General features: G+C 39.5%; 1 protein-coding gene across 9 annotated transcripts in view; it reads left to right on the forward strand.

Annotated features, from left to right (window-relative positions):
- FNDC3B (fibronectin type III domain containing 3B) overlaps positions 1-27644 on the forward strand; it is a 319350-nt gene that overhangs the window by 42883 nt on the left and 248823 nt on the right. For 8 of the 9 annotated variants that reach the window (XM_024563559.3, XM_053918082.2, XM_024563540.4 and 5 more), the window contains one exon: positions 22053-22191. The exons of the other annotated variant lie outside the window; for it this stretch is intronic. In XM_024563559.3, the coding sequence (XP_024419327.2) occupies positions 22081-22191 (111 nt within the window). In that variant the 5' untranslated portion in view covers positions 22053-22080. The remainder of the gene's footprint in view (positions 1-22052; positions 22192-27644) is intronic. 9 annotated transcript variants of the gene reach the window in all.

The raw sequence follows: 27644 nt of genomic DNA on the forward strand, positions 1-27644 counted from the left end.
TTGGATCCCTTTTAACAGAAAGGACAAATGGCATACTATTCCTAGGGGAAATTTGAGTAACTAGACAATTTCAAACCATGCTCCATGTGGAAATGTGCCTTACATTTTGTTGTTATAGAGATGCGTAAGATTGTGCAGTCAGTCCTTTGTTGTCATGAGTTGCTTATTTCATTATGGAGTAAACCAGTGGAACCAATTTTCTTTGACTCTACCTAAAAAGTGGGGTAAGTTCTCATGTGAAGAAATTGTGAGTGAAGTGCTAATAACATTTTCTATCATTAGATAATCCCGATAGAATAAAGATTTCACATAATTTTACTAAGTGAGTTAAAAATAATTACGTAGCTAGAATAGTACTATGCAGAGAGCATTATTTGGGAACACTAGGTCTTGAGAAAAGATTGTGTGTTCAAAACCAGTTGACTGTGGAGAGATTCTCAGTGTGTTATATTATCAGTCATTTGAAGACCAGCATTAAAGAACCTTTGCTGTGCAACACAGAGTCTTGACAGTAGGATTACTTCTTATATAAGACATGTTAGCATAAAGCAGAATACTTGTTCTGTGGCATATGCTTGGGAAATTCTCACCTGGGTGGATTTAGAAAAAACAAAGATACCATATATAGTCATTTCCTGTGTCCATGTGGGTTTATCCATTTTTCTCAACTTAATTTACCTGGGTTTGCAGTTATATTTCCTCCGGGCTGCTTTTATAGGGATGTCAGGTAGTGACACTTAACATTTAGTGTAGAATCTAGATGGAAAGTAGAGGATAATTTTGTGTCTTTCTTCTGTTTAAAAAATATGTCTATTGATTTCCTATTTTTAGCTAATATGCTTCTGGTGAAGGCACGTACCTACCATTCTGAACTGTCATCTTAGGTGTGGTCATCTTTTCTTGGTGCTGTGGCTCTTCTGGAGACTTTCTGTTATTAGTGTAGATAACACTTGTTTTCCCTGAGAGCCTCAGTAGTTTCCAGGGTTGGGACTTTGTAGATAGAAGCTGATGAATTGGGGGAAAGGCAGTGGGATAATTAACATTTTGGAACTTGATAAGAGTGGGTATACCTGTGTGGGGGTTGTAAAGAGCTTATGACTTGGTTAGGTTTCCTTTGTGAACTTCAGTAGAAAATATATTCAGAAATCTGAAGGAATCTGAGTCAGGAGACCCTTCCACTAATCAGTGATGTGATCTCTCAAACATAGGGATGGGTTAGACAGTTTTCAAGGTGCTGCTGATGTAAGAGAAAAAAAAAGAAAAAGAAAACAAAAAAATGTCATTGCAAATTTCAAATGCTTGTATTTTTGAATACAGAGATTGTATTTTTGAAATTAATATAGGTTGTAACACGCTGGAAGGGAACTCAAACCTTCGTGGTGGAAAAGTTAATGCTGATGTAAAAATGTGATTTGGAATCTTTGGTATTTGCCAGGGGCTGCAGGAATCCAGTGGGTTTCCATTTGTGATCTTCTTATAGCACATGAGGGCTTGCAGGAGACTTTGAGAGCCCTGTAGAATTTGGAAACCTCATCCAGAGATCTGTAGGACACAGTCCATGTTAGTAAGAAATAATAGTGCAGTACATACTACTTCTGTCTTTGGATCTTGAAGTTTTTACCATTCATCACCTCCACCATTCACATTTCAAAGAAGCGTAGAACCAGGGAAGTGCTTGTCACATCTTGTTCCTGGAAAAGCTGGCAGCCTAGAAATGCTTATCATTTAAGGTGTGACCTGAATGAGTGTTGTACAGCTATTGTGATTTTTCTTTAAAGATGTGTGGCTAAACAAGGCACTTTCTAGGGAAAATTTCTTCTAACTTGATCTTTGTTTATGATTCTGATCCCAAATCAGTGAAATTGCTGTATTAGGATCACAGAATTTAGAATTAGAAGGGAGTTTGCAGGTAATCTAGTCCAGCCACTTCGTGTTGCAGATAGATGTAGGCTCCAAGAAACCTAAGTCATGCAGCCGGTATATGTAATGGAACTTAAATCCAAATCCTTGGATCGCTGCTGAGACGCCCCTCCCTTCCTCATATCATGTAGATTTCAGGTCATGTGTCCAGTGCTAGAATTCCTTGTGAAACACTTTTTAAATTGAAATATAATTTATATACAGCAAATCACACACTTCTGCATCATTACAAGCATATTTTGAGGTGTAATTGATCGTTTAAAAAACATTTTAAAAATTCTACAAAAGGTGGCTGCTATGAGTCTGATTTCATTATGTGTGCTAACAGCATTCTCATAGGAAATATATAATACTTAAAGTGATTAGCTTGCACAGAAGGCATTAAAAAATAGTATCTTTACTCATCCAGCAGTAAGACTTTGAAGATGAATAGACAATAGCCAAATAATATTCAGGGCTCTGGTTCAAGTGTTAGGGAAATTAGCTTTCTTATGGACAGAAAAGGCATTGAGAGAGAACTGACTTGTCATGGTGTTGAATTTCAGGGAAGTAGCTTTGAATGAGTAGGATTTTAAATATTCTGTGAGCTTTTGAAACTCACAGTGAGTAAATAATACCCATAGGGCTTTGCAAAGTAAAAATTAGTTTAGAACAAATTATTTTTTTACTACTACCATTTTACTAAACATATGAATGAAGAATGTATGAAAACTCTTTTAGAATGCGTGTTATTGGAGCACAATATAAGATTAGGGGCAAGTTGTTTTACCACCGGATTTTCTTACCTTAGGGAAAAAACAGTACGAATTCATTAGGGGTGAGGAAATTTCCTTTGTGACTGCTGGCAGGAGGGTGTGATGTGGCACGGCTGTCTGCAGAGGTTTGGAGGCTTTCCCTGGGACAGCCAGTACTGAGTCACTACTTGATTGAAGGTAGGGAGTCAGTGGCCACCCATCCCACACACAAGTTGAATGTCAGATTTACTAAGCCCTCAGCAGTATGATGATTTTAGATTATAATTTCACTTATAGCAATATCTTAATATCTTTGGCAGAAGGATTTTGGAACATATGAAAAAAAAGATTCCAATAAGGCTGTCTTGTAAAGATTAAGGTCATGGAGGTTTGAAAATCTCACTCTTTATTCACTATTTAAAGGTCTCTTGAAATCTTAGTTCAATTACAAAGTTAGCCCAATATGCAAAACTAGATTTCCAGTGCCCGCACAGTGCCAGACACAGAAGATACCCAGTAAATGTTCGAACAGCGGACCAAATGAATTTCCGGATTTGTCAATTCAATATTCATTACTTCAGTCACACATACGATTTCCACATGCGTCACTCATTTGTAGTAGTGCTGTGTGTGGTTGTGGCATCTGTCAGATGTGATGTCTGCTAAATCAGTTGAGTAGGTGTGCTTAATCTAATACCTTAATTGTTGTATATTATTTTTTTCATTAATCTAATTCACAGACATTAATATCATCTCTGAAATGCTGAATTAGAAGTGTAGATAACAGACCTCTTTTCTGCTACTGCATTCTTGATTGACTGAGAGCCCTTGAGTGGGAGGGTCCTTGGTGCTCTTTCTAACCAGTGGATGGTAAATACGTGACAAGGATCTCCTCACTTCACTTCTGTCTCTAACTATCACCAAACCTGGGCAGTGAATCTTGCTCAGCACTGCACTCCAGGCAGGCACTGATGGATTGGAGTGGACGTATGAGAAAAGCCCTAAGGCCCTCACCAGATAGCTCATGGTAGGGAGCTGGAGACAGATTTGAGCTTAGGAGCACAAAAATAGTTCTGGGTGGGATCAGCATAACTCAGGTTTCTTGATTCTCCGATGTAGTATCCATAATCACTTTGCTCTCTCATGTAGCTGGATAGGGTTGTGAAAAGAAGCTGAAATGATATCCTTACTTAAAAGTCTAGTTCACAAAACTAAGACCAAATCATTCTTTATCTGGTTTGATCTGGGTACTGAAGTTAATAGAGCTGATTTAATTTTTCATCCTGCTCATCTCTTCATTGGCTAGGACCTAATTTAGCAAAATAAGGCTGGGGTTGGGGAACAGGAAGAGGGAATAGAATGTAATAAAACTCTTTGGAAGTACTTGGGACATTTTTTTTCTTAAAGTAGCAATTTTTAGAGGTCTAAGTAGTCTTATCTGTTAGGTAGAGCAGGTAGGAGGAGTTCCACTTGGCAATGCTGTTGAAAGTTTTAGTCACAATAAAATTTGTTGTGGCAAGGGCTACTTTTCATGTATTTACACAGACCTTTTCCCAATTAATTTGAGTTACTAAGGTTTTACTGTATCTTTATAATATTAAAATTTGAAAAGAGAGACAGTACAATCTGAAGAAAAGGTGGGTATGTTTCCTATATTTGCAAACATCTGAAAAAAATGTTAGAAATTATAGAAGTCAGATATTTTACAGATTTAAAATTGGTCATTGTAGCATCAAACACTCTGATTTCCTAGTAGTCTAAAAAGTATATAAACATATGCATGTTATGTGCATTACATGTGTTTATATTTGTTTTGAAGCATCTTAATTTCAGCATTATGAAATTAACTTTCTCGCTACTACTGCTGGAAATATAAGAATGCATATTTGTAGCTATAAATTGTGACATAAAAGTTACTAGCTTCTTCAAAAACTTGGCTCTTTTAGGAAATACCTTTTAAAACACATTTTCATGGGGAATTTGTATTATTCATATTGAAAAGTATAGTTACTGAAGAGCCATTTTCAAAATTGTGTTGCTTCCAGTAAATATTACCTGGAGTGGTTGGCATTTTACTGACCTCATGTGCGTGTCAGGTGGGGGCGTGGGGGTGGGAAGGGGTCTGGCTGTGGCGAGTGACACTAGACTACCTCAGAGAGTGGCACTGCAGGTTGGGCCCACAAGGGGCCGTTACCCAGATGCACTTCCTGACCATGGAGTGCACTTACGACCTGGTCAGCGGTCCTGTCAAATGCTGCCATAGAGCCATCATTACGAACAGGACAACCAAACCCAGCACAGGTCCTTTTGATAGGAGCTGCTAGTGTTGTCTTGGAAAAGAAGCAGCAGTACAGAAAGGACAGGTCTCCCCACGCACAAGATCGGCATCCATACCCCAGCAAACTGAGAAGTGTGTGCCTAGACTGCAGCTATCAGGGAATTCATCAAATACCTGACCCCCCTCCCACAACCATTTGCCAGAACCTATACCAGTATCCTGAGGCCCTGTTGACATGTACACTTTCTCCAGCTTAAAAAAATAATCCTTACGTTATTTAACTTCCCCATACATTAAGCAGGCAGAAAGTTGTACAAGACATTATTTGGGTGTAATGAGTGATCGAATGGAGGAAAGACTGCTTGCCTTGGATGTCTTTTGGGTCTTTCTTTGGAGAGGCTCGAACTCTGAGATATGGAAGAAAGTCTAGCAGTTCATTGGTTCACACACTGGGGGGTTCTTAGCAGAGCTCACTGTGAACTGGAGTAACAGTGAAGTGGTTTTAAAGCAGCAGAGAAGGCCTGGACAGAGTGACCAGGATAAGAAATCCTGAGATAAGAAAATGAAGGATATAGTATAATAAAAAAATGCTGGGTTATGATATTTTGAAGCCTCTAGTCTATTAGGGATGTTTAGATATTATACAAGTCTGAGCCACAACTGAACTTTTCAAGGTTTCTTTTTAGATGTAGGATTCTGCGATACTATTTTGAAAGTGTAACATAGCTTCTCGCCGGTGGAGGTTCAGAGTCTTCACTGTCACTGTTGGTAAGCCCAGCGATGCCCAGCGTGGAGGGGAAACCACACCTGTGAGCTCTTGCACAGAGATGGGGCTTAACAATCAGTGAGTGGAATCATGAAGTCGCAAGGAGTGTTTTGCATAATAGGATTGTCATTATTTGTTTTTGACCAGATCTCCATTATTTGTTTTTCATTTTTCCATCAGATTATTTGATAAGTATGATGAAGTTGCCCTTAAGATGCTCTGTGTTCCATATACATTTTTCCACAACAAAAGCATCATTAAAAGAATCAGAATGTGTTGATGAAAAAGTTCTTCATTCTACCTGCCTCAGCATAATCACTGTGAACACTTTGGTGTCTATTTTTGTTCTATATGAAAAATAAACATATTAGTTTTGCACAGACAAGACCACAGCATAGACCTTCTATTTGTTAACCTGTAATTCCCTCTGTTGTTGCTTTCCTGGAAACACTGTATTGTGATCATCTTCCTTTGTCAGCAGATTGAGTTCTTCAGCATTTAAAATTGGCTGCATAGTCTTTCACTGAATGGATGGAATAGCTTCCAGTGTTTTACTATTTTATGCTGCAATGTGTGTCTTCATACTTTATACTAGGATACTTTAAGTCTCGTCATACACTTTGCCAGTTTGGTTCTCTGTTAATAGTTTTACTGGCAGCAATACACCTGGATGCTCAGGGTTAAGTGTTTTGTGGCAAAGTGCCATGATCGTGGTGTATACATTCTGCTGAGAGAATAGGGTGAGTTTATAGTGTGAAGAAGGTTTTATGAACAGTTAACATAAGACATTCTATAGCACTTAGGAGGTAGAGAACAAAACTTCACTTTTTAGAAACACATACATATAAACATAGAAACAAAGAATAGAATTTATAGTAATTTGTGAAGATCATTCATTTCACGATTCTATTTAAATACGTGTACACACTCTAAGAGTATTATGCCTCTGTCACTGCTATCATGTAGGAGGGAATCATGCCCCTGGTTGCACACTGGGCGTGTCAGGTGAGTGTCGTGGTTTCCCTGGTCCCCTGTCTTTCTGCTGAGGTCAGGGACCCTGGACGGAGATTTTGCCACCTTCTCTGAAACTGTGACGTAGGAACAACTTCTTGCTTAATTTTTAAAGGTGTTAGTATCATTGTTATACTTATAAAATATCAAAAAAAAACAATAGCAGATCTTTACTGTGTAAACTATTGCCCTCTAACTTTATAGATTTCATGTGCATAGAAAAAAATGAAACAACACGTCACCATTTTAAGAGGATGTTTCTATGTGATGTGATTATGAACAGTTGAACCTTTCTTCCCGCTTTTCTGTATTTCCAGATTCCTGGAGTGAACATGTACTATATTGTATAATATATGGGATGTGGGAATAAAAACATGGGGCAAATATTTTTAGAAGGTTTCGGTTGAGGGAGGGTGGGGTGGAGAAAACCCACAAAGATAAGAGTGGGTAGTTACTTGACCCACTGAGAATGAGGCCTGCCAACCCCCAGGGAACTCTCTGACCCCACCCTGTACTTTTCATAGCCAGCTTTTTTTTTTTTTTTTTTTGAAGGCTTTGTGCTAGTTAGGGAATAGCATAGTTAGCACAGCTAAGCAAGTATGTAACAGATTTCTATTATTAGTTTATCTTTACCAGGTCTTATTGATTCATTTTGGCAGTTGGAAGAGGATATTTTGGAGAGGATATTATCTAAAAAAAAGTGAGGCTGGGGAACCTGCCTTTCCCTTACTCAAAAAAAAAAAAAAAAAAAAAATGTTTGGGTTGGTCCTAGTGAGCGTGCCTAATCCAGGGATTACTAAACAAGCATGACCTGAGGGCTGGCCCTTTAATGTCACCACGTCTGTTACTTAAGTACAGAGGTCCTTCCATTTTTGTGTCCCACACTCAGTGGTGGGAATGGTGGAAACTAGTTCTGAGACTTGAGTAGACCCATATTCTTCAGATCTTTATGCTGTACAGTGGTTTCAAAGTGTCTCATCACAAAAATTTAAACAGTCACGTGGTGTTAGAAGTAAATTGAATTACAGGGTTTTTTTTGAAGTTAACTTTTATCATTATAAAAATTACAGATGCTCATTTTAGGATACTTTAAAGGTATATTGAGTGCAGAGGAAAAGTATAACTCATTTCATATTCCGTAGGTTAACCATTGTTAACATTTTAGTTCTATTTCATTTTAGTCTTTTCAACAATTATATATGCGTACATACTCTGAGTACATTTCATTAAACATTGTGTTGGGAGCCTTTCCTTGTGGTGTTTCTGCTTAAACCTTTTCTGTATTGCAGAAGTGACTTCCTGAAACTAGTAAGTGGTATTATTTATGGTTGGAATGGGTGCAGATAGCTTTTATTTTACGGTGGCTGCCTTAAGTATTAGACTTCCAATGAACCCTTAAGATGTACGTGCTAATTGTGATATTCTTTGTTGCTGTACCCAAATTGATTATTAGAGCTGGCAGGGACTTTGATCACAGAGTCCAGTCCTTTAATTAGAGAAATGAGAAAAAATAAGCCAGAGGAGTTACTCTTTGCCTAACATCATTAATTTATTTAATGGCCTAAAAATATTATCATAGGAAGCAGCTGTTACCTTTCTTTTGGCAGGTTGAGAGTTTAATCGCATTTTTTAAAGAGCCAGGTTGTGTTTTTTAACATGCTCAAGTCGTGGGGGCGAGTGAAACAAGTTGTTTGGTATTGAATTGACAAAACCTGTTTTCTTCCTGCAGTTTTCCCACCACCAGCTGATTGATTTGATGGCACGTGTGAGTAGTCACCGTTACCTTTATTTCCTCAGATATCTGTGCAGGAGTCATCATTGGTACGATGCTGACAATGCCCACTTTTTTATTTGAGGAGTTAAAGTAATCATTGTTATTTTTTGCTTTGCAGTTGAACAAAATGTTCAGTATTCAAGGGACCAGAGTTTCCAGTGTAGATAATGAAGTGATCTTTGAAGTTTTGGTTTTTTAAAATTGCGTATTCAATATTGACACCTTTGATTTGGCTTTAAAAAGCAATAGCTTACTCCGCGTGTTTTTAGTTTGAGAAAACAACATTACGGCTTTGTAATTTTTTTTTTTTTAACAAAGAGATGCCCTGAGAGATTAGTAGAAAAATGAAATGGAGTTGTCGACAGTTTCCCTCTCACCTTGGGGAGGCCTTGAGGGGGAATTGTTGTGGACAACACGAGCTCTGTTGACCCTGAAGTGTAGGCAGTTAGGGCCTGTGAACGGAGCCTTTACAGTGGTTCACCATCCGCTGCCTTGGAAAGTTCTCCCTGGAACAGCCAGAGGTGCTCTCAGCAAGGCCTGCTTCCTGTGTGAGTACCTATTGTGGGAGCCCTCCACTGAATGGGAGGTTTGTGAGAAGTGGTTTCCCACCAGCATACAATGCCGCCTCTTGGCAATGTAAATACACATTCCACTCAGGGTCAGGCTAACAGTGACTGGCCAGAACGCCCTTGCAAAGAAAGAGGTTTTGGAGTTCCAGTTATTTATAGTGGCCAGTGGAAAATTAATATGCTTGTTAAATCTATTTTTAAAAATAAAAGGGAAGTCTGTTATCTAAGTGTTTGCTGAATGTAAATCAATTAGTTTGTGGCATATTTTGATTTTGCTAATTTGTTGCTCTAGGAAATGAATTTCACCATCATACTAATTATTTTGTCTCTATTTGATACTTGAGGTTCTCATTTTAAGAGCTCTCCTTATGCCTCAGAAAACTTTTTGGGTTCTTTGATGAATGACTAATAGGCTGTAGCAAAAGAGAATAAATTAGTGACCCAAGGAAATACTGGCTCAAGTCATCTGCAGATTTAGAACGGGCTCACTGAACAGTAGATGAAGGCCTGGAGACCAGAGCTGATAGGATTCTTACGTGGGAATGGCAACACAAAATTATTTGTTTTTACTTCCTTGGTTGGTCATTTTCCGTGGTTGAACTTTGTTTCCTTGTGATCAACCAAGGAATCCAGGGCATAGATTTGATTACCGGGGAGATGGACGGAGATCCCCTGTCTAAGGGGCCTGGATTTATTGGGGTCAGGTCCCGCCCTGTGCTGAATGGGATTTGCTGACAGTCCCTGCAGGGGAGAGTACTTGGTCCTCAATACTCATGGCCTTTTCCCTCCAGCCGGCTGCAGATACTTCCTTCAAGATTTTACCAAATGAATTTGTTTCACCAAAGTGCTTTATGGAGTGTAACATGCAATTCTGGAGAGAGCAGGCCATGCTAGAATTCAGGTACCTGTTTGGATCAATTTGTTCTTTATTCACACACTGGCAGGCGAATAGTGGATGTGCAGAGTATAAACTAAGGACAGCAGTCTTTGTCTATTAGAGAGTGAATTTAAAATGTTCTTCCGTTCTTACATGCGAGCTGTTTGGCGTATGGTGCCGCGATTCTGAAAGTGTGGTGTGGGGACACTTGGGTATTCCTGAGACCTTCAGTGGGGTTTCTGAGTTCATAACTATTAATAATCCTGAAATGTCAATTGTCTTTTTCATTCTCATGTTTCTGTGTTCTTCCGTGACAATAACTGAAGGATATTTTTTGTGTCTGTCATGCTTTCACATAAGGAGAAATTAGAGAATTGAATTGCAAAACATGCCTTTTGTAGCAGTTGAAATTTAAAATTATTTTTCTGGAATGGCTTTAAAGTCTTTAATAGACTCCTTAAATTTAGAAATTTGTGTGATTTCAGACCAAAAGAGTGTGTCTTGAACAGAACTGAGCCTAAACAACTATTCATTAAATAAACAAATGCAGCCCTTTTACATTTTCTTAACAAATGATATTAGTGTCGTTAATGATATCATCAATATTCATAGGGCAAGCACCGTGCTTTCAAACTGTTTACATTCATCCATTGGCTTATAAACCATTTTAACACCAATTAATCACTTTCATTTATTAAAACAAATCTCTTTAATGTGCTGTGGTATATGATGATTTTTTTCATTGAAAGAAAAAATGTTTTTTTCTAAGGAACTCCACATTTTTATGTTTTCAAAAATGTGAGTCTGAATTAGTAGTGCGAGTGCATACATATCTCATGAAAAAATAAATAGATGTTCCCTTACGTGATATGTCTTTGCACCTGCTAATTTGTTTCTTTATTAAGTGTTGTCATTTCATGTGAATTTTCTGTTTCAGTCCCTTAGAAACTCTAAGGACACCTGGTATTTGCTTTGTGTTCGCACCGAGTGAAATACAGAGCTGCTTATGAGAATGTCATCAGTTGTTGTGGTTCTTCAAGAAATAGCTTGTTTTAAAAAACATGCTTATAAACTAAATTCCAGTGTATGATATACTGTTCTCATTGACTACCCCCCATAGGGTGTGGGAAAGAATCAGATATTTTTTGAAAAAATATTTCAGTCAATATCTAAAATTAGTAACAACCTCAGAAATACATATTTTAGTATAAATTGGATAAAACACCAGTGATTCTTAACAATACAGGTTGTTTTCCTTATAATGAGTGTTTTATAATATCTATTCAATTAAACAAAACTGAGTTTGTAAAATATATGATTGGATTTTATATAGGCTGATTAAAGAAACTATTTCTAGTATCTTCCTAGCAAATCAGAAATAAAGATTGAGGCGGGGGGTAGGCTTGGAAGACAGATTTATCTTCTGGAACACTTAAGACGAGAAAAGAGGCCACAGCTGGGAAACCAAATTTAGACACTGGGGTTTATGTCAGATGAAGGGTTTCACAGCGCATGTGGAGGTCTGTTGACTTTGTGTGTTTTTGTCAGAAGTTTCCAACGTGGATTCTGTTTTAGTTATCGGGTATAATGTTTTACTGTAATGCTGTTTAACCTCATGCCTTTATTTCTGGAATTCTAGAATTGTAGTACAGTGTCTGGCATAAAGTTGGCTCAAAAATATTTATTAAAAACAGTGCATGATTATCTTTGCTCAGCTTTTTTTTGCTTGATGGCATTTTAGAAGGTACCTTTCAGCTAAGTCCTTTTATCGAGATACTGAATAGAATCTTGAAACTCTTTGTACCAAAGACTTTGTTCTAACAGTCTCCTCATCAATAACTTGCTAAGCTGCCCTCCATTGTGAAGTAATTTTGCTTTTGTGTTTAATTACTGCACATCTCATTAAAAATCACCTTGGAGGGGTATAACTTTAGTCATACATAATTTGTTTTTTGCTGGGTTTTTTCTCTCCGTAACTTTTAACCATCTGGACTATAAGATAATACAGGATAACCTTCCTTAAGCTACTTTAAAAAAATGTTTTGAAAATCATTAATTCTGTATCTTGGTAAGGATACACCAAAAATTCACAGTTGCTGCCTTTGTATGGGGGAACTAGAGATTGGATAGGAGGGAAATGCACTTTTATTGGGTGTCTTTGAAAGTTTTTATTTGAAATTTGTTCTGTGTGCTTGTTTTATCTAATTTTAATTTTAAAAAGTCACTGACCTATGCATTTTTCATCAGCTCTTCCACTTCTGTGTTAAGTTGCCAGATGTTTCTATGTTATAACTAGCTCACTAATAGCACTGACTTCTTACCATCACTTTCTGAGGCTCCGTGGCCAAATTCTTAACCTCTCTCAACCTTAGTTGTTACATCGGTGAAAGGGGGACACCCCCTACTTCACAGGAGTGCTGTGGGGCTAGGTGAGCATGAGTGTCTTCGGGCTCCACACAGCACCTCTGCCCGCCAGGCTGCAGGAACTGCTTAGAGCTCTTCCTGCACAGCTTTCCCAGGAAATGGTCAGATGGCGGTGCTCGCAACACCCTTTGCCTCCAATAAAGGGTGTTGCATGTGGCACCGCCCTTGTTAGGTACCCAAATGGTTGCACATACAGGAATTGAATTCATCATCTCTAAAATACAGTAATAAAATACATTTCAGATTTTTTTAAAGGGGAATCTAGAAGTCATGTTAAAGCATCGTATTACAGATGCAGAAACTAAGGCACAGAGAGCCTATGCAGTAATATCTTGAACCACAGCCCTGACAAGCAGTGGGCTCTGTCAACGTGCTGTGCGGTTCCAGGCAGGTAGGAGTGCCAGAGGCCTGTTGCTGGGCAGAAGAGCGTGTCTTCTGACTCTCCATCTCACCTCTCTTCTCGTCCCCATGCAGCTTGGAGGTAGATTGGTAGGGAGGTAGGAAGTCCTAGACGTGGAGGGAGCTTAGAAGTGACGTTTTTTATTTTCATACTACAGTTTTCTAGGTTTTTTCTTCAACATACTTTAGAAGGAATATAAACAAACAGCCATACAATTCCAAATTTCACTGAAAATACGTATCTTCAGCTATTGTCACCCTTAGATAAAGTAGGAGGCAGAGTTAGCTTGGATATATGTGAAAACAAGGGCTCTCCTAGCTTTGGAATGTTCCCTTGTAGGTGCTAGACTGTCAGTGAGGGGAGTGAGATTTGCTGTGCCGAGCATACCTGGGGTCTAGATGTTGCAGTAAGAATGTCTAATCACATCTGCAAACTTCTTAAATGCCATTTAAAAACAATGAACAAAGCAAGTGAACCTGTGGTTGGTAAACTTTTTTTTAAATAGGTGAACCCCTTTTCCCTTTCAGTTAATAGTATTTGCAAAACTGAGCTGCTATTTATGTGTGGGTATGGATCTGGGGTCCCAAAATTATATATATATATACAGTGATGTAATTTTTTCCCTTTAATTTTTATGTTCCCTTAAAGATTTGGGGGTATTGTGGGGCTGTGGAAGTAAACTGTGTGTATTTATGGAGAATTAGGAACATGGCCTCAGATTACATATAATGTTTACATAGAACTCTTAGATATGCAGACCTTCCCCACCCTCGCTGAAAATAGCGCCTTCCTAATATGGTAGTTTTGAGTTCAGACATGACATACTTTGCGATTTAAGCAAAGTCAAGTTACAGCATAGAGAATGTAGTCAACAGATAATGTACAACGATGTGGGGTGCCAGATGGGGACTAGACTTATCAGGGCGATCACTCTGTTGAGGTATAAACTGTCTAGCCATTATGTTGTACACCGGAACTAACATAATATGTATGTCAACTGTAATTGAATAAAAGATCATCTCTGTGTTCTAGTGGCAGTCCTCCTTCCTCTCTGGAGCACAGCGGACAACTCTGTGTTTACTTGTTGCTCGAACCATTTGTCGTTGTTTATTTTAATCCAGAGTGGTGGTGGTGGTGGTGGTGCTTTTAATCTAAGAAAGTTGACTTCATAGGATTTCTCTGTGGATTTAAACGTTGCCACTTAAGTTTCCTGTGTTTATAATTGGATGCAAAAAGCAAGAATGTTTTTAAAGTTAAGAACTTTTTCAAACAAGTGTGATTTAATTTCACTAATGAACCCATATCAGACGAGAAGACAAATTCCAGACTATTTGTGCCTCAACCAACCAGCTGGGTGCATACCTCCAGGTACTGCTCATGTCTCAAGAGGTTTTTCTGCACGAACAGCTATCACCACTCTGTCTTTCATTCAAGTGGCAAGCCATGGCAAGCGTCTTCCGGCTGCATAGGACTCAGCTGTAAAATTAGATTGCATTGGCATGAAAACACAGCAGTTACCAGTACTGTTTTCTCAGTACAATCTTTTCTCAGCTTTTTACTTAGATTCTTCCTCTCTCTTATGCAGAAGGATCAGGTTATAGTCATACAAGAGTGGTGTTTGAAAGAGTCTGTTAACAACAGAAAGAAACCTTAAAGCCTAATCTATAATTTTGTGCTTTTATAAGAGAAGAAATTAATGGCTCAAGTTTAGAGCTAATTATTGGCAACCCCCTGATTAGAGCTCAGATTTTCCAATACTCAGTCCTAGGGCCTCTCTGCTATAGTGCTTTAAAAATAAAACACAAACAAGCCAAACACACTGGTTCTTTGAGCTATTTTTAGCAGAGAGTCTGTGAAAAATTCTAATAATAATACTTATTCCCTCTCTATATCCTTTTTTTTGCACACTTAGTTGACTTTCAAAAAAGCAAAGGCGAGTGTTTGTACCAAGTACCTTTCCTCATGGTTTCCCAAAGTGTGCAGGGAGGGGCGAGTGCAGGGAGAGCATGAAAACCACCCCCAGCTCTCTCCTGTCCAATGGCAGTGCCCCACATCAGGTTCTTGAGTGGCCACATGCTAATTCCGCATGGTCGAGCCAGGGCCACAGGCACTGGTGTAGTGTTACTGGGAAGGGAAAGAAAAGCCCTGTTCTCACAGTAGCAGGGAAGTGACAGAACAGTCAGATGTGTGCTGATGGGTGAGCAGATTTTTCTCAATTGCAGAGCTAAAGAAGATGCACAGTGTTTCTATTTTGTCTTAATCTTTTATTTTCTATTGATGTGGTTGGTGTTTCCACAGTTATTATGAGAAAGCTGTTTTTAGTTTTGCTCAGAAGGCTAGAAATGACAACTGTTGAGATTCTAGAATCTTTAACTATATCAGTCAAGGGGTTTATCTTTCAAAACCAGCGTGAAGCAGGAAAGATATTCTGATGAGGAAAATAAAATAACAAGTGATACTTAGACCTCCTCTTCGTTGTGGGAATGCGCACAACTCTCCTTTTTCATGCTGTGTTCTCTCTTCCCATCTCCCCCCCCCCCCTTTGTCTTTCTCAATCCTGTGTGATAAAGCTTAGAAATGAAGGTGACGCTGTAGGAAGTTATCAGTCCTTATGACTGATGACATAAATGCATAAAGGCCATCACCTGTATGGGGGGGGGGGGTCACAAAAGCAGTTTCTCTCTCTCTTTTTGTGCTGTGTGACTCTCTGTCAAATTTTGACTTTCCTAGATTTTCCTTTTTTACAACAGCCAAGACACAAACAAGTGTAAATCAGCTGCACAAAGGTTTGTCATAAGAAGTTCCATTAGGCATAGGTTTTATATTGGAAGCCATTCAGAGACTTGTAATCCCTCACGAACCATTAGCTATCTGGTAGTTATATTGCTTTAAAACAGAATACAGTAATTTCTTGGTAACCTCTCAAATTCCTTTGCCCCAAACACAACATAATAAAACAAAACTGTTTTCTGTGATTCAGTAAGTTTGTCAGATTGTCATTTTGACTACTGGTGGGGTTTTTCTTGCCTCCAATGAGGCAAGAAAAAACTTGCTCTTTCTCATTACTGTATACAAATGGCTACAACATTTCTCTGGTATGTTTGTGACAATTTTCTAAAACCTGTCCCACAACTGATTTTTATTATTAGAGGTCAACTGGTACTTTTAGTGGAGAAAGAAAATTTTAAACTGTGAATCAAACTATGATTTTACTAATGTGTCCATGACAATACTTTTCTCAGGCTACATGTAGCAAGCAAACATGTAGCAAGCAAAATGTTTAAATGCTGTTCAGATTGTAGGAAGGTGATTGGTTAATCTTTATTGGAAAAGATACAAGATTTATGGAATTACAGTTAACTTTAGTGGTATGAATTCTGAAGATGATTTGTTTATTAATATTTATTAGATTTTTATATTTAGTTAATTGCTTTTAGATCTCTAAAGTTGATGGATTTTTATCCATTTGCCATTCACCAAGGAACCCCTTTGGTTTCTGCAAATGCATTTTGAATTACAGGATGGAAGCAAAGAGTTAAAAACTGATCATGTGCATTTTTCTTCTTAGTTCCCTTCCCGCATCTACTTTTTAAACACTCCCCAGGGACAGTCTGGAAGTCAGTAAGAGCCACATTAGGCTGTAGGTGCCGTGAGCTTGGGAGCCCGAGCCTCAGCTCTGACTGAGACGGAACTTGGGGCACCGTCCGCCAGGTCATGTGGTTCTAATGGGTGGACTTTGCTCCTTTTGGTGCCGTCAGGTTTCTTTTTCTCTTGTCCTCTGAAACTAATGTGCGTGCTGTGCTTCTAACTCGCATCTTAAATTAACATAAGGAAATTTGGCTCACCGGCCCACGGAGTAAGGACCAGGACATCTTGTTACTAATTTGAAGGCCAGGTTCACAGACTTAAAACCCTCCCTGCCAGTGATTAGGCCTTTGATTTTTTCAAGTTAGAAATTCTTCCTGTTGCTTAACGGCTTTTCTGGCCTTTGGAAGTGGATCTGTGGTTCTTTCCCGAGAATCAGGTTTTTCATGAACTTGCCCAGTATGTTAGTGTAGGCTGGGGCCAAAATACGGTGGAAACCCTTTTCAGAGTTGGAGTGGGGGAAGGAAAATGAGAGGAAAAAGTAATAAGCAGCTTGCCTAGGGTAATGTAAAAACTGAAGACCCTTTGTAATATTCTTTTAAAGTGAGGTGTTCTTTAAAAGCTTTGGGGGCATATTTGGATGGAATTAAATGTCTTGCTAACAGTGAGGATCTGTTCATTTTGTGTTTCAGGGTGCCCAGCCCCCACCTGCCATTAGTGCAGCTGTTCATTTAGTAATGCTGGGTCTCACTTGCAGGTAATGAAGGTAACAAATGACTTGCTCTCTCTTAGGAGGGAGGGACGTTAACCACTGTGCTCACGTGGCGTCCTCTCCCTGTCAATCAAAAGAACAACAGCAACAACAAAAAGAACAAAACTGGCTGGGCATGAAGCAGTTGTGGTTTTAGTGTTAGGATATGTGGTTAGAAGGAGAGGTTGTAAGGGCCTGTGGTTGGTACCAGATTCTTTGAGATGGAAGTCTGCCTAAGAACAAACTAAAGAATAGGAGCAAAATCTTGGAGCTTTGTGTGATAAAAGAAAAAATTCAGAGGAAGAGAAAAAGTAATAGAGACAATCTATTTTATATTTGTTCTGATAAGTTTCATAGCGCATCTGTTCTTTATTTGTAAAGTGCAGTGGTTTAAAGAACGAGTTCATTCGTATTAAGAACCCTGCTGTCTGTGAGGGGTCAGTGTGGATGTGGTGCAGTGTAGACTAATACGCATGCGCTCTTGGGTAGCTTTGGCCAGCTCAAATTCACATCCATCCGGGGGAGAAGGCACTCAGACCAGGAAAATGAGTGTTTTGTCAGGGTGGTTTCTCTGACAAAAAGAACTAGAGACTATCTGTCTGAAACAAAAAACAGTTACAGCTCAGTTTTTGAGAAATCGCGCATCTCCATTCAATTTCCCCGCAGAGCTGATAATCAGCAAGTGGTCCAGGATGACGGTTCGAGGCACAGGGGGGAACTTCTGAGACACCGCAAGAGACCAATCCTCTTTCTGTGTGTACAGAACTAACAGTCTGTACAGTGAAGATGTAAGACAGCAAATTTAGGATATGGCCTTCAGATTTGAGGGGGGTGCAGTTTGTGGGACTGCTTAATGCGGAAGAGAGAGAAAAAAACGAATTACACATAATAACTCAAATTAGAGGTGAATTTCTCTGGATATGTAATGTAAGGTCAATATGCTTCAGTAACTCCCTTGTGCCTCATTTTAGGGCTGAACACAGTATTGTTATAAGCAATGACTCTGCATCCCTAAGAAAAAAAGTAAGTAAGGAATGTGTAATTTCCATTCACAGTCATTACAGATGAAATGTTTGGTCCTTAGAGATAGGCATTTGGATAGTATATCTACCACATACATTGCTTTACCTTTAAATTTCATTTTGAAAGTTCTGTCAGCTTTTTAAACTATGTAACATTCTCTAGGTCACCTCAAAGCAAGGGGATTGAGGCATAGCTGTTGAAGTTGAGGACCCCTGGTAGTTTTTGTCTAGGTTACATGTCAAAACAGAGGAGACTTACTTTTGGGGGGAGCCATCACCACTGAATGAGTAATGCATGGTAAGCCTTCCTCAGTCTCCTGGGCCAACCTAACCTTCTTTTGTTTTCAAAGTGAGGGACAAGTGGTTTTCCCAGTTTACAACTTGAATATTTGACTTTCTGTATTTGGAGAATGAATTACAGGACCCCCCCCCCCCACCTTATCATTAGAGAATAACCAAAAGGATACTGCTATTATGTATTTATTATAAGTTTTATGTTTTGTGTCTTTGGTTTTCTTTTATAGTTCTTCTTGACTCCTCCCTTGTCTTTTCTATAGTTCAGCGGCACTAAATTGTTTCTTTTCCATGGTACTTTAAAGACAGATTGACGGGTAGTGTCTTGTTAATAGCTGGGCATTATCTTGCCTAGAGATAATTTATTGCTTTTTCTATATGTCTCTTGCATTCCAGGCAAATCAGAGTATCCTGTATATGTACATGGAGTGTAAAATTGGTATTTCAACATGCTGGCTGTGTAAATCATCCCATCTATAAACAAATGAATCTTACTTGTTCTAGTCAGGATAAAGTTTGGTTTACCTCTGGTGGAACTCTTAGGGCTTAGAGAACAGGCCTTGGATTTTAACAAACTGCTGGTCTAGAGACAAATTTGGTTATATGGAGTGAGACTCGTGGTGGGGATAATAGTGGCTTATATTCACTTTATTCATTCTTCCATTTTTCCCCATAATTAAAGGTGTGGTGGTTAGGTGGCTAGGTGGTTGAGTTGAGGCATAAGAAGTGTATGATATTTGTAAGTTCCTACTGTAAGCTGTCTGAAGAATGATTGTACATATAGTTGACTTAAAAAAAAAAAAGTACAGTCCCCCTGTCTTTCCCTCCCTGGTCCAATAATCTGCAATAACCTCTGCAATCTATGAGGTAGATCACCTAGTAACCACCTCCTCCCTCCCCCCCCCCCCCCCCCCCCCGCAAAAAAAAGGATTTCGGCAGCTTTTTCTTTATGGCACAGCTGCATTACTCAAAGTAGCTAGTATACTTTTCAAAAGCAAATACAATGATCTCCTTGTGCCGGTGGACTCGTTTTTGGGGTTTTTTTTTCAGGTTTGTGTGGGTCCCCATACTGTCCCATCCTATATGAGACATACGTGGGCCTCTTGGCCTATACCCCATCCTACTTTTGCAGAACCTGGAGTTTTAACTTCCCAACTTGGACTTGACACCTGTGTTTAAGAGTGCTACTTGGGGGTGCTCGATTGCTACATTTGTTAACAGCAAGTCCCGCTTTTCAACAAGATGCCAACCAGAAGTTTTCTTAAATTGAAATTGTCAGTGCTAGACATCATGTTGGTGTTGAGACATTCTTTGATATTAGGGACAGGGGACCAGGAATGCCTGAATTTTACATCAGATCAAAATGATCTCTTCCTACCCAGTACCTGTGATCCCTCCCCAAGAAACAAGAGGAACTGGGAACAAAATAGCATTGTTAATTTAATTTGTATCTCAACCCTGTATATTGAAAACTTCAGTTAGCTGGATTGGACCATTTGGAGCATAAATAGTTTCATCACAAAGCAGATTCTGACAAAGGACCTCCATCCTACCCCATCTACCCAGCCCCTAAACTTGTATCATATTTCCTGTCCCCTGTCTTAATGGAAGGACCTAGAGGCTGGAAGGACCCAGGGACAGGCCCTGAGTCCGTTTACTCCTGCTGCTTTATTGGGTAAAAAAAGAGAGAACAGGTTCCCCCATCATGTGTCTTTGTGAGAGGACCAGCCTGTTCCAAGCGCATGAGGGCTTTGGCACCCCCTGCCTTAGCAGAGGAGAGAAGACGGAGCCGCAATTGGCACCATAATCCCACTGCCAAGTGCCGAGGGACTCTTCCTGGGGGAGGAGCGAGGAGAAGGTCAGAGTGAGCACAGAGTGCTTCATTGGCCCTGCATGCTTTGTACTCAGACCACCAATGGAAATTACTGCCCTGTTTTTCCAGCTTGCAGTTTTGAAGAAACATTAAATAAAACATTACACTTAAGAAATAGGCCTGTATAATATCACCAATCAGAGGAAAATTAGCCAATCTTTCCCCATGCATTAGTAGGATAAAGTGTGTTAGAAGTAAAATTGAAATGGGCACCGGCACTCCATCATTTGACCTACTCAAAATCAAACAGTGATGTCATGATGGTGTCTGTGGAATTGTCTTAGTTAATTTTATTGTGGAAGGATCTGTTTCCTACATCAGGATAGACCATTGGGCTTTGGGTTTTGTAATTTTATTTGCTTAGGAACTGAGTAATTGCCTCATAAAACAGCATGATGGTACTATTAACACTGAATTATAAGACCTGTTATTATAGAATGTGCTTCCCTAGTTGGGACAGGACTTCACTGTTTGGCACTTAAAATGATTAGTTTCTCTAAATGGGGTTATAATGAATAGTGTAAATTTTTACCTATTTAAAATAAAAAGGTTTACAATCTATTGGGTGGCTTTTATGCATCATTTGATATTTTCAGGGAAGGGGTTGCCTTTCAGTGGCATTGGGGGGGGGGTGGTATATTTAATGTTCAGAATGGAGGTGGTTAAAAATGAGAAATGTTTCATTTCTAACACAGCTAAGACCAATCTGAGATAATTATTAAAGGATTTGCCCCATTGTTTTGCCTGATTTGTATATTAGATACTAAAGGGTTAACTGACCATGAATTTGAAATGTTATGGGACTTTATTATGAGTGATTAAAAAACCTAACTGAACTATATGACAGTGGGTTTTGGAATTAAGTAGTGCATCTGTGTTTATTGGTTTTTTGTTTTTTGTCCATGCTGTTAAAACTTTTTGTGGCATTAACTTTAGCTGTAAGCAAAAAATATGTAAATACTTCTTAAAGAATAAGTTATTTTAAATTAGGAATTTATTATTGTCCTGCTGTTGTATTGAAAGGCTAGATATTGGTGGCAAGTACGATTGCAGAACGAACGAAAATGAGATTTGTGTTGTTTTGGCCACTTGTATGAAAGTCGTTTGTTCTGTTGAAACAATGGAATCTGTCTTTGGGCTCAATTCTGCAGAAGGTGCCATGGGTACTCTGAGATACAGGAAATTTCAAGATGTATACAAGTGATAAAGATATAAATATATAACAGGTTAATTTCAATTCAAGGAAACGATGGGAGAGAGATGATTAGAAGAATGAGTGATTACCAAAATAATGGCAAGTTCAGAAATTGCAGTATAGGTAGTTAATCTTTGTGTATTTTTTTTGCTTGGGTTGACTGTTTATATATAGTATTTTGATCTGTCATGTAGGTCAATTGACCTTATTTTCTGTGATTACCTTACATACAATGATACCACCGGTTTTTGTTTGACATTTTGCTGTCTCAAAACATTATCTCATTCTATCCTGAGAAAGCTCCCTGGGGCTGAGTAGTTACTATTAAAATTTACAAATAGATGCCAAAGTTAAGGCATGGGAGGTTGCATTCACATGGCTGCTTGGAGACTCGTGGTAGTCTCCTAGTTCAGGCTCTTCCCTGCACTTTAACCCTCCTCGGGCCTGACACAGGAATACAGGACCGTGTGATAAATAATCTGAGTTTCAGCTGACCTCAAGACGGAGTACTTATAGTGTTGCTATAGGAGGCTTTGTGTGGCCCTGAGTACTTTTAAAAAAATGGTGGTTCTTTTCCAGGGAGCCGAGTGAGTGAAGTTCTCCATGAATGTACGTCACAATGATGATGACCGACCAAATCCCTCTGGAACTGCCACCATTGCTGAACGGAGAGGTCGCCATGATGCCTCACTTGGTGAACGGAGATGCAGCTCAGCAGGTTGGTATAGGAAGAGGGAAACTTAGGTCAAATTATCTGAGGGGAAAACATTAACCCAATAATTGTGTTGAGATTGAAAGGTCTGTGATTTTAAACATTGGCAGTTTCAGAGCTAAGTGTTTTTGTTGTAGAATAACTGTATGATTTTTTAAAATATGAGAAATTGTGGTTTTTGAGAACAGCAACATTTACCTCATCCAGTTAGTATTCTTGAAGCATCAAAAAATGTCTGCTTTTTGAAATGAATCATTTTGAAAATATGCATCAGTCTTTGGAATAGAGTGTTGCTCATGCCACATATTGTGCTTGACTGACTGGCTTGCCTGCTTGGCTAGAGCAGGACACTCAGAAGGCAGGTCAGGTTTGACCTCACACAGGGTGTGACTGACCTTGACAAGATGCCCAGGTCCCCGTGAACTCAGCCTGTCTCCTGGAGCTGTCCTTCCAAATGTAGAGCTTGCTGTTACTTAACATTACAGAATAGACAAGTTGTTTCTGAACTCATCCATGTAGCATTTGGGAAAAATTTAAACCGTAAGTAAAACTTATAAAAATTATTAGACACTGGACTATTCTGATAACATTAACTTTTTTTATTGATAACAAAAACTGGGTCTGCTTAGTCTTACACTAATTGAAATCATTTTGTCTTTGTGAAGTTCTTCAGAAGCATAAAAGTAAAAGTCTTTTGTCTTATGAAAGTAGAATTGGAAACAATTGCTTACAAATGTTTACCCCCCAAAATATTAATAAATCAAATAAGTTAATCAGCCATTTTGCCATCAGTGTATCCCCACCCAATCTATCATAGTAAATAACGCTGTTTATCATAGTACATTAGTACTTGTGTGTATCTCTATTGGATCTTATTTTGTTGCTTAAAAGTTTGTTTTATTCCTCTTTCCTGCTGCAGTAGACTGTGAACCCCTTAAGAAAAAGGAACATTGAATAGGTGCTCCATGACCATCTGTCAGCTGAATACCTTTTATTCCCTTCTTATAGCGGTGCAGGTATCTCCCTTCCTGACTCCTCGGTCTTTCTGTCTTCCCACTGGATCATTTCCACTAACATCCTATAGTGTCTTTTGTCTTAAGTACATAAACAACCACACCTCTCCCTACCCACGAAACAAAACTCCCTCCCTTGACTCCACATTCCCATCCAGTTACCACCTTATAGCTCTACTCCCTACAACAGAACTTCTCCAAATAGAGCCTCTACTTCTTATCTCCACTGCTTTTCACCTCCAGAGTCCTCACTTGTGTCTGCTCACCTTTCTCTACCGGTCTGCTGGCTTTATCTCGGTCATTTTCTGAAACCATACTTTGCTGTGTCCACTGCCACTTCTGGGCTCCAGGCAACATCTTTCACCAGGATAGGACAGTCCTTCTCACTGGTCGCTCTGCATTTATTTTACTTTTGTGCCATCAGAAAGCATTTGCCACACAGTCTTTGGAGTCGTCTTCTAAAAACACGCATTGTGTCATGTCACTGCCGCACTTAAAGCTATCCTGTTACAGGTGGACTAAAATCCAAGTGCGGTGCCCGGGCCTGTCAGCCTTACATGTTTAGTCCTTCTCTTTCTGGTCGTCATTCTCCCACTGCTGTGCTCCAGCCGCTCACGGGAAGGTCTCAGAGTACCGCGAGCGGTTTCTATATGCCGTGTTTGGTCTCTCTTCTTTCACTAATCAGAAGGATAAAACAAAGACTTGGAAGGCATCCTTTGTCTCCTAAACGTCCTCACCTGATTCCTATTTGCATATGTACTCAGAGACCTGGGGCCCCCTCCATGTTATCATGTGTCATTTTAGTGTTTTGATTTCTCCCTCATTTCTGTAATTCAGTTTGCACAAAATAGCCTTTTATAGATCATGAACCAGCAGATAAAGCCCTTAGTTATAGAATTATTCACTTTCCTCTTTAGAAGTAAACTCCTTTGTACCTAGAAATGACAAAAGACTGGACTTCCTCAGAAGGCCGTGTGCCATTCCCTTACTCTGTGTATTTACCTCAAGTCTAATTAGAAGCTGCTTAATCATTTTGGTTTATAAAATCACATTTTTAATTTATCTGGGACTTTATCCTGTAAAGACAAGGTGAAATCTCTCTGTTTTATAAATAATCAAATATTAAGCTTTCTCAAACTGGGGATACACTTACTCTAAAAAAATCCCATCAGAAGGAAATGTTTCAGTTTTTCTAATTAATAAATATGTGCTAGAAGCATTAAAATTTATAGGTTATGAGGGCCAAGCTATTGATGAGCATTGACCCTAACCTGCCCGCAATGGGCCATAATTGTTAAGTGGGCAGAGTGTGTTTGGAATATCCCTCTCAGCAGGACTAACCCAAGGTTTATCAAGCGTTGGTGTTGCCTCTGTTGTCACTGTGGCTCAGCCTAGGCAGAGGGCTCTGTGCCTGACAGTTTTCTTCCTCTTTCTGCCCCCAGGGGCCCAACCCTGTATCTCTCCCATTCCCTCAAGCCTCTGCTCTTTGCGTTGGGTCCTAACATTGACCTTTGGCCTAGTTAAGTGTGGCAGAGTCCTCCAGGCCTGTGTGTGGAACCTGGGCAAAGGCACAAGGGGAAAACTAATGCAAGGAGCAAGCAAAATCAATGATGGAGAAATGCCAGATAGGAGATAAGGATAGAGGCTAGGGATAGAGTCACCAAAAAGGGCAAGGACCAAATGTGGGGACCCAAGGATCCAAGAGTCTGGTATTGCAGGAGTTTTGAGTGCTGACCTGGGGCACCTGTTGGTGTCTGTCGCCTGCTCTTCAGAGCCGGTGTGGGGTAGTGCTCAGGGCTTCTTTTTAAAGGGTCAGGGCATAGAGGACACACCAGAGAGAATTGCCTGTACTGATGTTTGCTGAGGCGTTTACTGTGCTGTTCCTCTGAAGCAGCACCTGTTCGTGTTAACCAGGACCTTTCGGAGGCGCAGTGTTATGACTTCAGTGATGGATGTTGCAGGCAGTGTCCGACAGACCCTTGGGGGTGGCATTTTAAGGGAGATAGCACAGCACTTGAGCCACCTCTGAAGTGTACCATTGTAAAGAGCTGCCCACTGGTTACGGGGCTCTTCCTCTGCATTTCTGTTAGTAGTCGGTGTGGTGAAGCTTACCTTGTATGTGTTTACAGCTTTCTTAATGCTTTGCAGCTGTGCAGAGAACAGTCTAAACATTTCTGTGTATGCAAGGGAACCACCACAGTTATGAGAAAGCTTTTCAGTCCCCACAGCCACTCCCCCTGATTTCTGCCCTGTTGGTTTGAATTCAGTACATATGAGCTCTTGGCAGGCTTCTCTGCTCAGTTCTGGCTTAAGTACGAGACTGTTAATTTTCATTATCCGAAGTCATGTTAAGTTTGAATCCTTGGTTTGTCATTTTATATAGGTAGCAGGAAAAGGATGATTCTTTGCTTCAAATAAAAAGCTATCCTTATTGTGAATGAAGATTTAAAAATAATATGTTACCAACTAAATAATAATGAGCAAGAACAACAATAACAAACACAATACGGACAGAAGCAACTTAACAGCTTTACTTATTCAACAGTTTTATTGAGATACATCCACATCATGTAATTCACTTACATAAAGTGTTCAATTCAGTGGAATTTAGTGTATTTACAGAATTGTGCAACCATGACTACAGTTAATTTTAGAACATTTATTCAACCTGAAAAAAAAAACCCCTGTAGCAGTCATATCTCCCCCCAGTTCTCAGGCAGCCACTAACGCTTTCGTAGATAATTTGCCCACTCTGGGCATTTTATATAAATGAAATTGTGAAGTGAAATGAAATAGTAGCATGTATCAGTACTTTATACATTACATTTACACTAAATAACGTTCCTTTCGATGGATATGCCCCACTTTACGTATCCATTTATCAGCCCGTGGGCGTTTGGGCTGTTTTCACTCTCTGGCCATTTACACTGTATGCGTGATTTCGTTTCTCTTGGATATGTACCTAGGAGTAAAACGGAACAACTTTATTTTGAACTATTTTCTAAATAAAACACCTCTGCTTCTCATTATAATTTCTTCTACTTTGAATAGATAACATACCTAAATAAAGTTTGCTTCTCTTACTATGGCACCTGTATATTCTTGAGTTATAAAAATTAGCCTTTGACTTGATTTTTTGTGTGTGGCAATATAAATTATGGTGCATGCCCTTCAGTAATCAGAATGTTGGTGCCTCTGTTGATATTTTCAGAGCCTAGTGGTATATTAATTAAACTGTCTTTGTTAGGGACTTGTAGTACATCTTAGAGATTTAAAAGTGTAGCAGCTATTTTGAGCATGAACGAGTAAACATCAATCCAATTTCCTACTTTTTCTGTTGGTTTTAATAGTCTCAAGAAGAATTCTAGCACCCACCATCTGAATAAGGAAATTATTCGGTTCAGAAGTGCTAACACAGAGTTTCCTGATTTGCTAACTTAATCTGTGACACTCATATCCCCCACAAGGGTGTTATACCACTTTACATTCTCATGTTCTTAGTGACGCTTCTCATGTGTGTATTCATTGGGGGGTTGGGGTTAGACGCCTCTGTCCTGACTAGCATTTGGCACAGCTTAGAGGGCACCCAGCACACATTTTGTTTGTCATATTTATGTCTCTTTTTTCTTTTAGGCTTGCAGAATATTTCTTGCTAATGAGTGTTCCTTTGTGCTTCTTCTTCAGGAAGTAGATCTCCTTAACTGTAAACAGAAAGCGTGTCCTCCTGCCATGTCAGGACAGCATGCGGACAAGCTTGCCCTCTGAGACAGGAGGTTACGTTCGTCTCAGCTGTGTCCAGTTCTCTTGACTTGGCCTATTCCTGTCCACCGGCACTTAGCATGCCATTTGCCTGGGAGTGAGGTTCCCCTCCCTTTCGTTTCTTCTTTTTTAAAAGCCTTTGTTTCCCCTAGACAGAATACACAGCCACAGTTTTCCTGGAGCATTCTTTTGAGCACGCATTTCCAGGCAGCACATTAAACATATTAAAACTTTCCACATTCAGATGGTGCTCGTCATCAGCGTGTCTTTTACATCAACTGTGCTTCTCCTGCTAATCCAGTGACCTTTTCTGTTCTGGTTGATATCTTCTTAATAGCTCTTCCCCTGACAGCTTCCTCCTTGCATTCAGTAGTTCAGATCCTCTCACCACACCAGTTTACTCTTTAAACATCCTGATAGCCACTGTTTTAGGAGGACCCAGAATGAGTTTTAGCTCTCAGTGTGGTGTAGGAAAATGAATAAACAGTTCTTGGGAAGTTTGCCCAGGGAAAAGAGGGATATTCAAATGAGGATGGTGCTGGCAGTTAAAGTAGAGGCTGCAGCCTATTGCTGCTGAATAACATATAACAGCTCCTTTAATGATAGAATCCTGTTTAGAAGCTGGGGCACGGCTTGAAAGTAGAAGGGATTAGGCTGGTCACATGTTGGATTTGGAAAACCAAGTAT

Source organism: Desmodus rotundus, chromosome 2 (assembly GCF_022682495.2).
Source record: "Desmodus rotundus isolate HL8 chromosome 2, HLdesRot8A.1, whole genome shotgun sequence".
NCBI classification, from domain to species: domain Eukaryota; kingdom Metazoa; phylum Chordata; class Mammalia; order Chiroptera; family Phyllostomidae; genus Desmodus; species Desmodus rotundus.